The sequence below is a fragment of the Citrus sinensis genome, chromosome 2 (genome assembly GCF_022201045.2).
Source record: "Citrus sinensis cultivar Valencia sweet orange chromosome 2, DVS_A1.0, whole genome shotgun sequence".
NCBI classification, from domain to species: domain Eukaryota; kingdom Viridiplantae; phylum Streptophyta; class Magnoliopsida; order Sapindales; family Rutaceae; genus Citrus; species Citrus sinensis.
This window is the reverse complement of record NC_068557.1, coordinates 1,752,646-1,767,680: the sequence shown is the minus strand read 5'-3', so window position 1 is coordinate 1,767,680 and position 15,035 is coordinate 1,752,646. Positions and strand designations below refer to the sequence as shown.

Below are 15,035 nucleotides of genomic sequence, written 5' to 3'. Positions count from 1 at the left end.
TCATATGAGTTCGAATAATAATATATAAGAGATAACAAAATTCATTTTAATGGGTGAAATTTCTCATTATTATTCAACCCTCCAAACAAAAGAGTGTACATACAACTTGATTGATTTGACGGGGAAATGGGATTTTTGAAGCGTTATCATGCAAATGCTACTTCTTAGGATACATCAACATGCAATGTTTAATATATAAATTCATTTTGAAATGGATTTTTAGAGACAAAGTTTTGCTTCCCCTACAAAATGGACCTTTCATGAACTTGTATTAATAGGCATGTGATGTGAAGCACGTTTCTTTCTTCAACTTCTGTGAATGCCATCCCAGAACTTATTGCTCACCATGTGAAGTGGTCATGAGCAAAAGGACATTTGACAATATGCAAGCTTCGCTTCGTCATTTTCTTTGGCAGCAGCTGTCTCTCATGATTGTGACTCAACACCAAATGGGTGAGAAGCTAACTTCCCTTTGCAGAAGTTTTAGATTTTCTTCAGTCACGTCTAACTCGGAAACATTAATAATGCGCTTCAACATGATAGAAATTGACAATAAAATGATGGGATCATTTTTTTTTTTTTTTTTAACTTTCCATTATATTAGGAGGCAGTTTTTCATTTTTTCCAAGCTGGATAGGTTTGATCAATCAATATAGACATGTTCCATGTGTGTGTGATGAACTTTCCTTCGGAGCAGGGCATGCCTCAGAACATTCTGAAAAGGAAAATGATAGCATTAAATAGCTAAGGGCCCCATTTGAAATTATAGTACTTTGTCGTCTTTATAACTGCCGGTCAAGTAACAACACCTTAATCTCGTAGTACTAGTACATCTCCTTACCTCTGTCGAATTATTGCATGACAGCACCGACAACACTGAAAATATCAATAAACTCGATTATTGTAATTGCTCAGCGATACCTTTTTTTTTCACTTCTAGTTAATTTTTAAAATCCATTTCTTAGTTCAAGATCCTCTCAGTAAATCTGTTCAAACAAAATGGGAATGGTCTAGGTCCCCATTCAGGTAACTCAAGTGGTTGTATACTTGTATTAGTAAAATTACTAAACATTTTAAAAGTAAGAGCAGATTTTCCGGCTGAGTTCAAATAGATTAAATAACAGTAATGCAGTCCTTTTAGGGTACATATACTCGTAAGCTAAAAAACTCGGCTCTGTCATACAAGAGCAAGCACTCGTAAAGTTGCACAGTCCTCGTGTAAGAATTTTGATGATAAATCTTTATTGAGCAAAACTTGATTGATATAATAGTAACAGCAAATCGATGGCTTCAGAGCCAATAAACCTGCTATGAGTAGGTGAGCATCTGACGGTTCTAATTCTCGTGACAGCTATAGTCTAAATGAACAACTGAACTAAGAACAATTAGAAAGCATCGAGCATCTGAATCATATTTCCGAGCTCAAACAATGATGTAGCCAAGCCTAGGACATAAATCCTCAAGGACCCCAACCTAGAACTTTTTCACGTGAACTAGGGCTCCTTGTTTTGATCCAGATTCAAGCATTGCCTCTAGAAGAGCAACGTCCCTAGCACCTTCCAGAAAAGAACTGCGTGGCTCAGGTACATGGTTGATTCCCTTCTGCAACAAAGCAGAAGAAAGAATTTTAAAAAAAAATCATAATATCAAGAGGTAGCCATAGCACCCACGAGAAACTTAATTTTATTCAGCTAGAAAAGACAATAAAAATAGGGAATAAACTACCAAGAAGCCTGCTAGGACGCCAATACAGCTAGAAAATGAAAGTGATGGAAGGCTTAAAAAGGCTTTTAAGCTAAATTAATTAGGAATATTTCAAGATGCTGCAGGGAAAGTTAGTATCAAGCAGAAAAGCTAGGTTTGATGATTAGAATTCAGATTAGATACATTAATGAGAAGTTGGCCAAAAAGGCATGGCAGTTTGGTTTGTGGAATTCTACTGTAAACACCATGCACTGAATGGAAAATCCTAGGCTGAAGAAACTAAGTTATTATGGTCCGACTAAATTATGGAAGTCACCTATATTACCTTAGCCTCTGAAATGTCATGAATAAAAGCTTTTAATTCTTCAGTCACTCCACTGAATGGGTAGAACATGCTTTTACTCTGCCCATCAGCACCATATTGTGTTACCTGTTGTACATTCCCAAATTGATGTAGCAAAGAATTTAGTCTCAAGGTAAAAAGAAAATAAACAGTTGAGGAGTCTTAAAGGTAACTAAATCTCACAAGTACTACAACAAAAGTTAAATTTCAGTCTACCAGGTAACCATGGCGTCCATCTTGGTTTCCACGCTCAACTTGTAGTGTTCCCTTCATGCCAACAACTCGCCAGAATATCTGCAGTAACAAAGGATATGAGTAAAGAATAATAAATGGACGTGCATAGAGTTCAAAGTAAATTATAACTTTACCACATGCCTTGGGTGATCTACTGGAAACAACCATCACGAAAACTCCAGAGCATCCGTTCTCCAGTTGACTGAGACCAGGAAATGTGATATTCTAATCTTTAGAATTCCAAATATATGGTTAAAACTTTCTCAAACAATCAACATAATTCAGAAGACAACTTACAAATTAGAGGATATGTTGTCAGGGGGAGGTAAAGTTTTATCTATATGAGAGGTAATGGCTGACACGGAAACAACCTCACACCCTGTGATCTTTTTACAAAGACAAGCAAATCATATTCAGCACCAAACTTCAGTAACAAAGTCTTCCAGAAGAAACCTATTTATTTAAATATGAGCCTCATAATGCTCTGAATAATGTAGCTCAGGCCAAATGCTTCAAATCATTTTGAAATATTCTGTCTTTGACTCAAACGATACATATCTATCACAATTCTTTCCTCAAATAAAAGTTTGAAATATAGGAAACTTTCAGGATGCACAACAGTTGTTTATGGACATTTAAGAACTTCAAGTTGTTAATAGAAAACACATTTCAAAAAGTTGATGTTATTTAAGGATGAAACGAGAATTTCATTAATGCAAGCTCATCATAGCATTTTTCTCTTACTTCCATTTAAAAATCTAATAGTTCTCTTAATTATGTTGGGTATAATCTTTTACGAAATGGGAAGAGGGAAGGAGATAAGGTTGGTTTCAAAATTGACAAAGTGGAAAACAGAACGTAGGATTCTTTACATTGAACACCGTAGGCACCGCATATTATTGACTTAATTTTATTTTTGCATCATAATATATTGATTGTCTTTCTTACCTTATAACTAACAAGTAATTGGTCTCATAAACAAACTTGAGTTTTCTAGTTCGCATAGGGATAAGATACTCAAATAAGAGGATGTCAGAAGAAAGGATTAAGAAACCAGAAAAAGATAAGGCAGTTTCATAAGTGTAGAATTTCACTTCTTGCTACAGAGAGATGGCCCAGCCAAACCGGTGTTCTGTGAAGTGATTAGATCTGATTCCAGCTTTCGGCAATTTTGCATGGAATGGTTGATATAAGAAGAGAAAATAAATTGAAGAAAATACAAAGGCATGATATTATCTATAAACCAAACCATAATTTGTTACCATTGAGTGTCAGAGAATATGAGATTACCATCCTCAATCCAGCAATGAAATGGACCCCCATATCTAGAATGAAACCTCCCTGTCAGAGAGGAGAGTACAATTGTCAACATGTGGCACGAAAGTATTAATTCAAGTACACTAAGAATGTAAGAGAACCTATTTCACAAACAATTAGACATTCGACAGGGATTAAAACTATGACCAATAGAGTTTCAAATTCCATCCCAAACAAAAATTTCTTTCATTGCCCCTAATCCTCGACATAGTTTCTACCCCTAACCTAGCCAATAAGTCATCAAATCAGTATCAGAACAGTTAAGCCCTCAATCATAGTATCAACTAATTCATGAATATTGAACTAAAAATAGGTTGCATGAAAAATTATTAAACACATGTTTTTTTGGCACATGGTAGTGTACCTATATAAGATATTTGAACGCTGAAATTTACTATGAAATACATACAGTAAAATTTCGCCTCCAAGAGCTGGAGAAGTAAGGATTTGAACTGTTCATTGATCCTTCCACAATAACTTGGACACTCATCATGTCGCCAATTTCAGCTATTAGTTTCTTGCACTGCAAAAGCAATACTAAGCCCTTGCAAGTCATAGATGGAATAAACCACATATGGCATAAACAAATACCTCCACAAACGCAGGTTCAAAACGATAATTTTCTGCCACAGCCCAAATTGGTTGACCAGGGGGATCCGGACAAATAGAATTGTATCTTGACAAGGCATTTTCTATCTCACTAATATCTGCATTATCAAACAACATTTAGTGGCTAAAAAATTAAAATTTCATCAACAGTAACTTATTTATCTTACAATCAAGGTATAGTTTGGGAGCAACAACAGGTGCAATATTCATAAGCAATGTATCAAGAGCACACATTGCAGATATCATGCTGCAGACAGTTATGACATAAATACGGGAGACAAAATGGCTGGTTAGCAATAAAATATCATATGCTTGTCAAAAATAAAATTTCAAGAAAGTACTAACGTGAGATTGAAACCTCCAGAAGAGTTAAGGACTGAAATTCTGTTCATATCACTCTGAAATGATATCATGAGCTTAAATGAGAATCCAGATTACGAAGATTGAGATCAGACAGAAAATCGGATTCTATCAGAATCCTTCTACCTAAAGCCAACTAGGTAAGCAATTAGCATGACCGAGTATATCTACAATAAGGCAGTAAAGTCACATCCAATTGGAGAATTTAACAAAAAATATGACTCCATTTCTGTACATCACTTAGTTCTCTGTACTCTTTCTATTGGGGAATCAGTTAACAACTAATCTATAGCAACGCTAGCGCATTAAATTCGTATTAAAAGAGACCAAAAAATTTTGCATAAATATAATTCTTTAGTATCTTGTGGGCAATTGTATTGAAGGAAAAACATTTTCTTTCAAGGCAATTTGATTGTCATCCAAGTTACATTGGAAGCAGTGGAATCTCCTTTCCTTAAAGAAGAAGGTATATCACACTTTCTGGTTTTTAAGTTCCTCGTAATAATGCTCTCCATAGAACTTGAGTTACACCAATTGTTTTTGAAGATTACATCGTGATCCGAGTAAATCTATTCTGCAATGGTGAATTGAGAATATGAATAGAGCTCACTAAGGGAGAGTCAGTAATTTTTACTGAATAGATTTAATGGAAACCATGTGATCAGACTTTCTCCATGTCAATGGTCCCAAAATTTAAATTTCTCAAAGAATCACTTTTCAGGTTAAACTAGAAACTATAATTAACACATCAAACTTTAAAAGAGACAACAATCATGCTTATTTCTGTAAAGAGAAGATAAAATAACCAACTAACAATGCCAATTAACTGAAAACACATTCAACTTACTAGCTGCAGCAGGCTTTTCTTCAGATTCCCCAAGTCAGCCAAGCAAAAAGTAAGGCACGAACAAACAAAAGAGAAATTTCAGTACATTCCACAATGACAATTACAAAACACCAAAACCGACAATATTTTTTTGGTTTAATTTTATTATAACATCTGAAATTCAATTATCGAAAATGAATTACCTTGAATGACATGCTTGCCAGCCTTTAGAAGCTTTAGTGATGTATCAACCTGATAAAAAATCAGTTCATTTGTAGTTGTAAGTTAAAAAAATAAAACAAAACTAATAACTACAAGCGAATTTCTTTTAGAGATAGAAATTAAAACCTGAGCTTGTCCAGCAAGCACAACGGCGACACCAAGGATTGAATCCTCTTTAATAATCTGTTCAAGTCCGTTATCTCCCCAAACACACTCCACGTCGGCAAAATGCTTACGTGCAACCTCCGCCGCACTTTTCGCCGATTCCTAATTAAAAATAAATAAATAAATAAATCAAATAACGAAACGTATAGCATAAAAAATGAACTAAAAGTGAGAGGAATTGAAGAATGATTTACCTCAGAACGACTCCAAATGAATTTAAGGGAAACGAGATCAGATATCTCTGCGAGTCTTGGAATGTACTGCGTTTTGACGAAGATTCCAGCTCCGAGAATCGCGATTCGCGGTGCCATTCTTTGTAGTTGTATTTGTGCAGTTCGTACAATTCAATGCAATGCCTGCAATTTCTGTAATTCAAAACTAGGAGATTTGAAATCTTTTGGATTCGCTTTTCAGAATTTCCTATTCTGAAGGAATTTTAGAAAAGAAAGATGTGTGGAGAATCTGAGAGAGGGTGACACCTAAGCTCTCGGGGAAGAGTGACTGAACCTTTTTTTTTTTTTTTCGATTACAGAGTGACTGAACTTATTTAATGATATAATCACTTATTTTATCCGCAGATCAACTGTGTCGAATTAATTCTGATTCGAAATCGGTAGGACTGGTAGAAAATTATCCCAATAAATATTTAAAGTAGTTATATTTTTAAATTTTGAATTAAGTGTTTATTTGGTATGACTTATTTAAGAGTCATAAGTGCTTATTTAATTATATAATCATTTTTTTCAAAATTTTATAGTATTTGGTTATTTTTTTAATAAATTTTTTTTATTTTAAATAAGTTAATTTAACTCTATTAGCAAAAGCTCAAAATTTAAACTTTTGGGAGTAGAGATTATAAAGCTTTTCTAAAAATATATAATATAAAAAATATCACACAGTTTAATGGTTTAAAAGTGTGATTTTTATTGACAACCAAACACCTAATGACTTTTTGTTCAAAAACTCTATTAGTATAAACTCTACTGCTATAAGCCCTACTGTTATAAGCTCTATTTAATAAGTTGTACCAAACAAAGCCAAAGTATTTTAGATTTAATCACTTATTTAATCATTAAATTCATATAATTATTTTTCTAGTAGAATTTTAAAGTTTAAATAATATATTTTATAAGAATAAAAGTTTAAATTTTATATTTTTGAGAGGGAAGATTAAGAAAAATTTTTAAATATTTAAAATATCTTTTATTTATTTTATTATTTTATTTTTTATAATATAATTTTAAAAATTTTATTTCTTAAAATAATTTCATAAATTTTTTATTAATAATTAAACAATAAAAATTTTATTCATAAAAACTCTATTAATAAGAACTCTATTTAAATAAAACTTACATGAAAAGTTATAAAAAAATATGGCTGCGAAACAAGTTATTTTATTTGAAACACCAAGGAACCTTCGGAGAAATTTACACGTGTCCCCCTTGAAATTTCGTAAATACGACGTCGTTTAAATGGGAGTCAGTAATTTGGACAGCTAACCGCTAAAAGTGATGTCAGATCTCAACAGCATTCTAATGTAATTGTAATTTGGAAAAACATCGCTGAAAAGTAATCATAGAATCGCCTCAATGACATTAATATCTTGATGCCGCAATTGGAATTACATTTAGCTCTCAAACGTATCGTTTTCTAAATTTTAATACATGGGAACCAAATAATAACATGAACTATATAACAAATACTTGTTCAAAAATATCGGAAATCTAATTGTTAAAAAAAATAAAAAGCAAAATTTGACATGTTCCTACTGTATGAATCTGAAGACAAAGTTGGAACTGTGCAAGTCAGTGAAGTTATATCCATCTTCAAGTGCTTGTATGTATATAGCTTCCCTTGGTTCCTCGTTCACCCCGCTTTGTGTCGCATACTCCAATGCCATCTCGTAGTCTACCTGCAAATTTACCGAGAGTTCAACAATCAGATACACTAATGCTTAAGAACACATAGTGAGACAACGCCATCTCATAGGCTCATCAAGGTTTCTCGGTTATGTATAGAACTAGAGTCGTGACTTAGACTCACCTTTTCAACATATTGAGCAAGCATTTCTTTCAGAGTCTCTTTTGTGATTGACCGAGACTGGACTTTCCTAAGAACATCTTCTTCTTCTTCCTCGTATCTCCTCTTCTTTGAGGCATGGAATTTTGAAATTTCTTTCAAAACGTCATATACAGCGTATGTAGCATCAGGTACGTACCTGCCGTTCAATAGGGATTTTATTAGAATGTACCAATGACAACAATAACTGAACATAGAAAGAACTGAGTGGTTGGTTTACCTGCTCAAATTTCGCTTTCTCTCCTGCTGCTCACGATCCTGAATTTTTCGCACTATTTTTGATTTTAGCTGGATGCAGCACTGTTGAATAGCAGACTGGAGAAATGATGTTGTTAGCTTACTTGTTAAATTTGTAACAAAGAATTTGAGTACAAGAGGACAATGCCTCACCTTGACTGCTGAAGCAATCTCTTTGGTATCATCTCCAATGTACTCCTTTCCAGTTCCTTTGAATGGGATTTTGGTACTAACAATACTCACGAAGACACCAATTTTATCCTGTGTTTGATTGATCTTGTAACTACTCCAACTGAAAAAAAAAAAAATCTCTTTATAAAATTCAAATTAAAATTTTGTAGCTTTCCTTAGGGCCAGAATTATGAGCCCAATGTGCTCTCTCTAAGACAGAAGAGAAAATGTTACTTCTCCTGAATCTTACTTGATTCTCTTCATGGCAGTTCTGGTGACAACATCTCCACCTTGCTCAAAAAGAAGTGGGATCCTGTTTGCAAATCGGAAAATATTTAAGCCCTGCAATTTATAAAACCATATGACAGATGTTAATCACTGGAAAATGACTGTGAAATGGAGAATCATATCCAACTAATAGTCAACGCAACCCAACTTGCTTAAAAATAGATTGGTAATTTGACCTTATTCTTTTATTTAATGAATAGCAATGGCAGTGTTACCAGTTAAAATGAATCGTTGTCAATACAGAGGTACTTACTTGCTTAACATCTTTTCCACCCACACTGACACCAGCTTCCACAATGAATGGATGCCCCTCGAAAACTTGAGCACTGCATTTATTTTAAAAGAAATAATAAAGACTTTAGGAACCAACTTTTATGCATAGAAGAAAGTATAATCTAGAATTTTTAACACCGATTATCTTACTTTAAATACCAATCATTATCTTACAAAAATATATAACAAGCAGATTTAACAAAAACCGGATTTAATACACAACCTGCCTGAATAGGTTGCTACCATGTCTGGATGAAGTTCCTTTATAATACCTAGACGAAGATTGTATTCCCCTGCAGGACTAAGACACTGAAAACAGTTGTAATGATGTACCAAACCATGAGATATGATATATTTTATTCTGGGATGTACACTTCAGAAAAAACTAACTTAAACAGTAAAAACTGTTGACAACCAAATAACAATAAGAAAATTTAGGAATAAGTAGCTTACACCACCACTAGGGTCATCAAATTTAGCTTGACGAAACAACTGATGGATACGAACTATTTGCTGAGAAGTTAAAGACTTGACAGCCATTTTTGGGCTAAACTCAGGACCCATTTCACCTAAGAGAGAATTATCAAATTAGGAATCAAGTTGACCATCCAGAGACTGTCATAGCAATTATAGGGAGTATATTTATTACAGCTTTTCAAGAACTGGCTGGAAAGGAAAAATCTGTAATTCAGCACAATCTCAAGAGTCATACAATTTCAAGAAAATGTATTTAGCATGTTGATGTGGATACCCCAACCAATACAGCAAAAGTTGTGAGGTAAAACGACCATGATAATCATGTCCATTTATTTGCCATTTTGAGTTTGAATTCAAATTATGCACTATAGAAATGGCAACTTCCTTAGCAATAAATAAGTATGTGAAGTAAAACTCACTTAACATAAAATAATTATCAGAGATTAGATGCATACTGCAATTTAAAATATAAATGCATGCTCCACTTTACATCCCACCCACTAACGTAATAAAGTAACATTTCTATCCACTTCAGTGAAATTGAATGGCCCCATTAAATTATCACAGCATTGTAACAGAAAAAATTGCTCACACATTCTCACCAATTAACCGTTCAGCAAGGGACTTTCCTATATTTACAAATTCATGCTGCAGAAACTGCAAGAGAGTCCCTTTTGAAGTTTCTGCAATAAGGCCTTTGATTAAAAGTAAATCTACAGAAGAGGGGTGGTGCTTTGTCTCAACAGGAACTGGAGGCATTACGTCTGTTCTCCGTGAAAATCTTATAGTGACGTTTTTTCTGCACAGAAATGAAATGAAAAGCATAAGGAAATAAATATCAGAACAAGCGTGTGTCTATTGGGGGGAGGGGGAAGGGGGGAGGGGAAGAGAGAGAGAAAGAGAGAGAGAGAGAGAGAGCACATACTCGGCCACTTCAGATACAAATTTAAATAGAAATTGGGCATAAGGAGTGATAACAGCCATTTGTCGCATGTAATGCAATATCTTAGACTGCACATGCAGACAAAAGAGAATTTAGCTCAACAAAACACCACCAACAAGCTACAATGAACCTTACAATCAACTGCTAGAGCCAATCATATAGACTTACACGGTAAGTTGTCCAATTTCCTTCAATGACCACTTGGATTTCAGCTCCATGCCACCTATCCTTGTTCTCCCGTTTTTCATGTAAATGAACATGAGGAATGTTTCTGAAAATATGCAACTCAGCAACTTTACAATAATCTCCAAAGCCATCATTTAGTGCTCACTTTATCTAAGAGTGTGAGTAAACAGAATTTTCGGGTTTATGGGTTAATCTTAAACATTCAATGGCTTGTTCCTTTTAAGCAAGTAATACCTATGAATATCTATATCTAGCTTGCAAAACGAAATGAAATTATGGCTTCTCATTGACGATGAGATCTCTATTGGCAGACCTGTGCTCATCTTGGACCAAATTAGTGCCTGCAAAATAAAAACGGATAAATTACCAAGTTTTCTTTATCCCAACTATAAAGTAAAAGCATGGGAACTGGAATATAATTTAAGCCTGAAGTGAGACTTTTTTGTGTTTTTTCTTTTTCTTTCTTTTTTTTTTTTAAGCAAATGACTGGCAAATAGATTCCCTTCCCACAAATGTGAGTGGGGTTTCGAACCCAAGGTTTCACTTAGCTAAAGTAGTCAGCACTCATAAAGAAGGGAAACTTAATTTCTGCAGCACTAACAACTGAAGAACTTTCAGTGAAAATATTTTTAGTTGCATTTTATAGCAATACAGAGGAAATATTACTTCCACCTAATTAAAAGTTATGTACAGATGGTGCCATGTTTTCGAAGGTTACATTGTTCAGATCTTGGGTGCTTATGCAAGATACTACATTGCGTTTTAAATTCGACAAGACAACTGAATGCACTCCGCTAATCCATCCAAGCACAAAAGACAATTGAATTTAGTATTAAAAGGAAATCACATACTGTATAATCATTTTTGTTGTGTATGAGTTATAGATTCTGTTAGAAAGATGTAAATTCATGGCTGTTGGGAACATTACCATCTTTGCACCAAGACCAAACTTCCCTCTTGTCTGCTTCAATCCATATTTAGTCCCAGACAAAACTGCATCAAATTAAACTAATATGAAGCTCAAAAAAATGAAGTGAATTTTTAGTTCTTGATATTCACATGTTACTGGAAACAATCCGCAAGCATATATTCACTATGAAATGGAGTCTTGAGTTGGCAAGCAACTACCATACCTCGACCAAACATATTTGGGATGTCATCATGCGGCATACCTTTCCCGTTATCCTACAGTAAAAATCAATTTCAATAATGAGAATCATATGTATAAAATAAGAAATGGAATCCTTTGAGACAAGGGACTGATCAAACAAGAAAAAGTTAAACACATATCAAAACAATAAACTAAACCAGAAGAATCCTACTGTGGAAAGTGAAATCACACCTTGCACGTGACCCTGTAAAATGAAGCCTCACCTCGACCCTTTGCACCCTTTGTAGCTGATGGTTCTTTAACTTTCTTCCCAAGGGCAGCATTCTTAGCTTGTAGTTCCTGAGCACGAGCTTCCTTTGCTAGCCGTCTCTACATGTCACAAAACAACATCATAATGAAATGAAGTTTTAAGCATAAACCAAAATTCTTTGTCTTGTTTCTCGATTACTGTGCAATGAACAGATTCAGTCACATGCAGTGCAATCAAAAGCATCCAATTAACTACAAATAGAAACTGAAGAAACTTTACAAATGTAACAACATCAAACTCCTAACCTCAAAACCAAGTTTGAAATGTTCTTTTCAAGAATAATGCTGACGAGATTAAAAACAAAAAGAAACATGGCTAGAAGTACAAATACCTCCCGAGCCTTTTCTGTCTCATAATCATCATACAGTTTAGTGTCAACACGTTCCCGATCAACAAGACCAATCATGGAATTGAACTTGCTTTTACCTATCTCTTCACTGCAAAATTCAATTCAATTAATTATAATACCAAAAAATCAAAACGATAAATGTTGCATACAAACTGAAACTTACATTGTAATTTCTACAACAGGAAGCTCAGATATGGACTCAGCTGAATCGAGAGAATTCTCAACAAGCTCTCTCACAGTAGTGTAAAGAGACTTTCCAGGCTGAAATCAACCAATGGACAACATCATGCCAACAAATTATTACGCATTTGTAAAATTAACTCTTGAAACTATCTCTATTCCTTCAAATTAAACACCAAGTAATTTCACATTATTCAACAAAAATAACAACAAAAAAATAAAAATAAAAATAATAATTCAAGCTCACTCACATTATCGAATCCAGCAATGTTTTTGTTCTCAGCAAAGAACTCAGCTGGAGATTCTGCACGATTTAAAATTTAAAAATAATAATAATCTTACTCTTAGCAAAATCAACTACACGATAAATGAAAACACAAAGAGAAAGAGAGAGAAATTCAATAACTTTGCTTGAGAGCGCTTTCGTTTGGTGTTTTAGGAGATTTCGATTTGCGTTTCTTCGGGTCACCGTCATTCCCCATTTCTACAATTAACAGATTTTTGTTTTTCTGTTTTTGATTTTCTTGATTTTCACGAATCGAAGTTTGGGATCTAGCAGCTAGCTAGGGCTTTAGCCATTGTACTGAGAGTGGGGAAGTTTGACAATTAATAAAATAATTCGGTGCGGGCGTCTGTATCGGTGATGGTTGCTCGTCTCCGTAGATCTTGGCAAACTTTTGTCCTGTTTTCTCATCATCTAAAGGGCAGGATTTTCTGTTTCGATGAAATGGACGGCTTCGATTAGAGTTGTATGCGTGTGTCGCGTGTGATGTGATGTCAACGAATATTCCTTAGCTCTGAAAGTATTCCAATTTTCCCGCCAAGGTTTGGGCTTAGGACTGACCCACTGAGGACAAGGAGGCCCAGCTCGCCGCTCATAAAACGGTTGGCCGGCCCATTTTTGTTAACATATATCCACTCATCTAGGATTACGCTAGCTACGGCCTAAGGGTTTGTTTGTCACAAAATGTCTATTGTTGATAAAAAATTATTCGTTGTACTTTTTATGTTTCGATATAAGACACGAGTTTGTAAATGTAAAGCAAATTTTCTAGATATACAATAAAAAAATCTGTGGCGGTTATAACATATAAAAAATAAAACTATAGATTCCTAGTGACTATAAATTTTTTAGATCTATAACCATTTAATTTGTGACTTTTAGATACATGCGGGAAATTAAACTATCTAACAATTTTCATAAAATGAAAACTAACCATATGACAGAATTTCTTACCATAATAGCCACTTACAACCATTTTGGACTAAATTACCCTTAAAATAACTTGGTTGGTTGCTGGCAATGGGAGATAGCAGCTGTGTTGGTTGCGGACACGTTAGAAGTCATCAGCCGCATTGAAAATCATCACTCGTTTTGGTTATAGGTGATGGAGACGATCGTCCACGAGGGATGGCAAATGATGGAGCCCAATGCCCACGTGAAGGGAGCTCAACGGCCCCAATTGGCATACTTTGATTTATTTTCTTGCACACTTGACAATAAAATTGAAATAATCTTCTAGGAGACATTTTAATAAACAGCTAATGTGTTTTATATGACATAATCTAATCTTAACAAAAATAAGTTGAAGGCTCGAAGGAAGCAAGCTTGCCGTCGATGGAAGCCACTATTGTCGAAGGAAGTCATTGTCAAAGCTAACAAAACCGTGAAAAGATATGAGGTGGTTTGGGCAATGTTGTGCTTGTGGTTTTAGATTTTTTTTTTTTTTGTTTTAAGGATAATTTAGTCTAAATTGAGTATATGTGGCTATTATGGTAAGAAATTTTGTTATATGATTAGTTTTGATAATGATTTTATGAAAATGGCTAGATAGGTAAATTTTTCAATATATATATATACGGATTAATTGAGTAATTGTCTCAAACTCAAATTTGTGATTGTCATATATATATATGACATAGATCTTTTGGGTAATTTTTAAAAATATAGTGATTAATTGAGTAATTGACTCAAATTATAGGGACTAAAAATGTATTTACCAAATATCTAAACTGATTTACCAAAACTTTATTACACACAAGTCTGACAAATCATCATTCATTGTAATAAATAGTTAAACAAATCTGTATAATTTAATTGATTGAGTGGATCAAAATCAAATCACACAAATCGGTGAAAATAGACTTTAATTATTATAAATTTGATAAGAATTTAGTGTTGAGCTGAGTTTTTGTCAATGACTGTTAGATAAGAGAAATGAAAAAAACAAAAATAAATAATAAATAATATCTTTAATTCAATACTTAAGAAAAACTCGATTCAACACTGAATTCCACTTCTTAATTACCTTTCTACCATCAAAATTTATTCTACTAACTAAACTAATACAATGAGTATCTTCTACAATCTATGAGAGACTTCGGAAATATTAAATTGACAATTTTATAATAATGCTACATTTTTACTATTAGGCACAAAGTCAAAAAGGAAAAAAAAAAAACTATTATGTAGATTATAGGCCCCCTATAGTCTCACAGACTACTACCGTTTTGGTCTTGGATCTAACTAAAAGGATCATTCATACGCGGGTGATGACAATCCAATGTGAAATAATTGGCCATGCAGTCTGATTATCCTAGCGAAGGATACAATTAATTTGCCATCCACAGGACAAATTAATAGAGACATC

At 33.9% G+C, this 15,035-nt stretch overlaps 2 protein-coding genes across 2 annotated transcripts; both read right to left on the bottom strand.

The window, feature by feature from the left end:
- Nucleotides 1–1,217: 1,217 nt before the first annotated feature.
- LOC102615486 (hypothetical protein) lies at nt 1,218–6,319 on the bottom strand. The gene is made up of 12 exons (XM_006494659.4): nt 5,975–6,319; nt 5,742–5,882; nt 5,597–5,645; nt 5,415–5,432; nt 4,190–4,305; nt 4,008–4,121; nt 3,572–3,622; nt 2,579–2,667; nt 2,423–2,483; nt 2,264–2,341; nt 2,030–2,134; nt 1,218–1,602 (listed from the first exon to the last, which is right to left on the bottom strand). The coding sequence occupies exons 1-12, from the start codon at nt 6,089–6,091 to the stop codon at nt 1,474–1,476; spliced, it is 1,068 nt and encodes a 355-aa protein (XP_006494722.1). The 5' UTR covers nt 6,092–6,319; the 3' UTR covers nt 1,218–1,473.
- A 1,031-nt stretch (nt 6,320–7,350) lies between these two features.
- LOC102615212 (DNA topoisomerase 6 subunit B) lies at nt 7,351–12,975 on the bottom strand. The gene is made up of 19 exons (XM_006494658.3): nt 12,791–12,975; nt 12,636–12,688; nt 12,368–12,465; nt 12,187–12,292; nt 11,777–11,914; nt 11,568–11,619; nt 11,363–11,427; nt 10,669–10,775; nt 10,417–10,519; nt 10,231–10,316; nt 9,908–10,104; nt 9,282–9,397; nt 9,052–9,137; nt 8,809–8,881; nt 8,518–8,609; nt 8,250–8,388; nt 8,080–8,174; nt 7,824–7,998; nt 7,351–7,692 (listed from the first exon to the last, which is right to left on the bottom strand). The coding sequence occupies exons 1-19, from the start codon at nt 12,864–12,866 to the stop codon at nt 7,546–7,548; spliced, it is 2,004 nt and encodes a 667-aa protein (XP_006494721.1). The 5' UTR covers nt 12,867–12,975; the 3' UTR covers nt 7,351–7,545.
- Nucleotides 12,976–15,035: the final 2,060 nt, after the last annotated feature.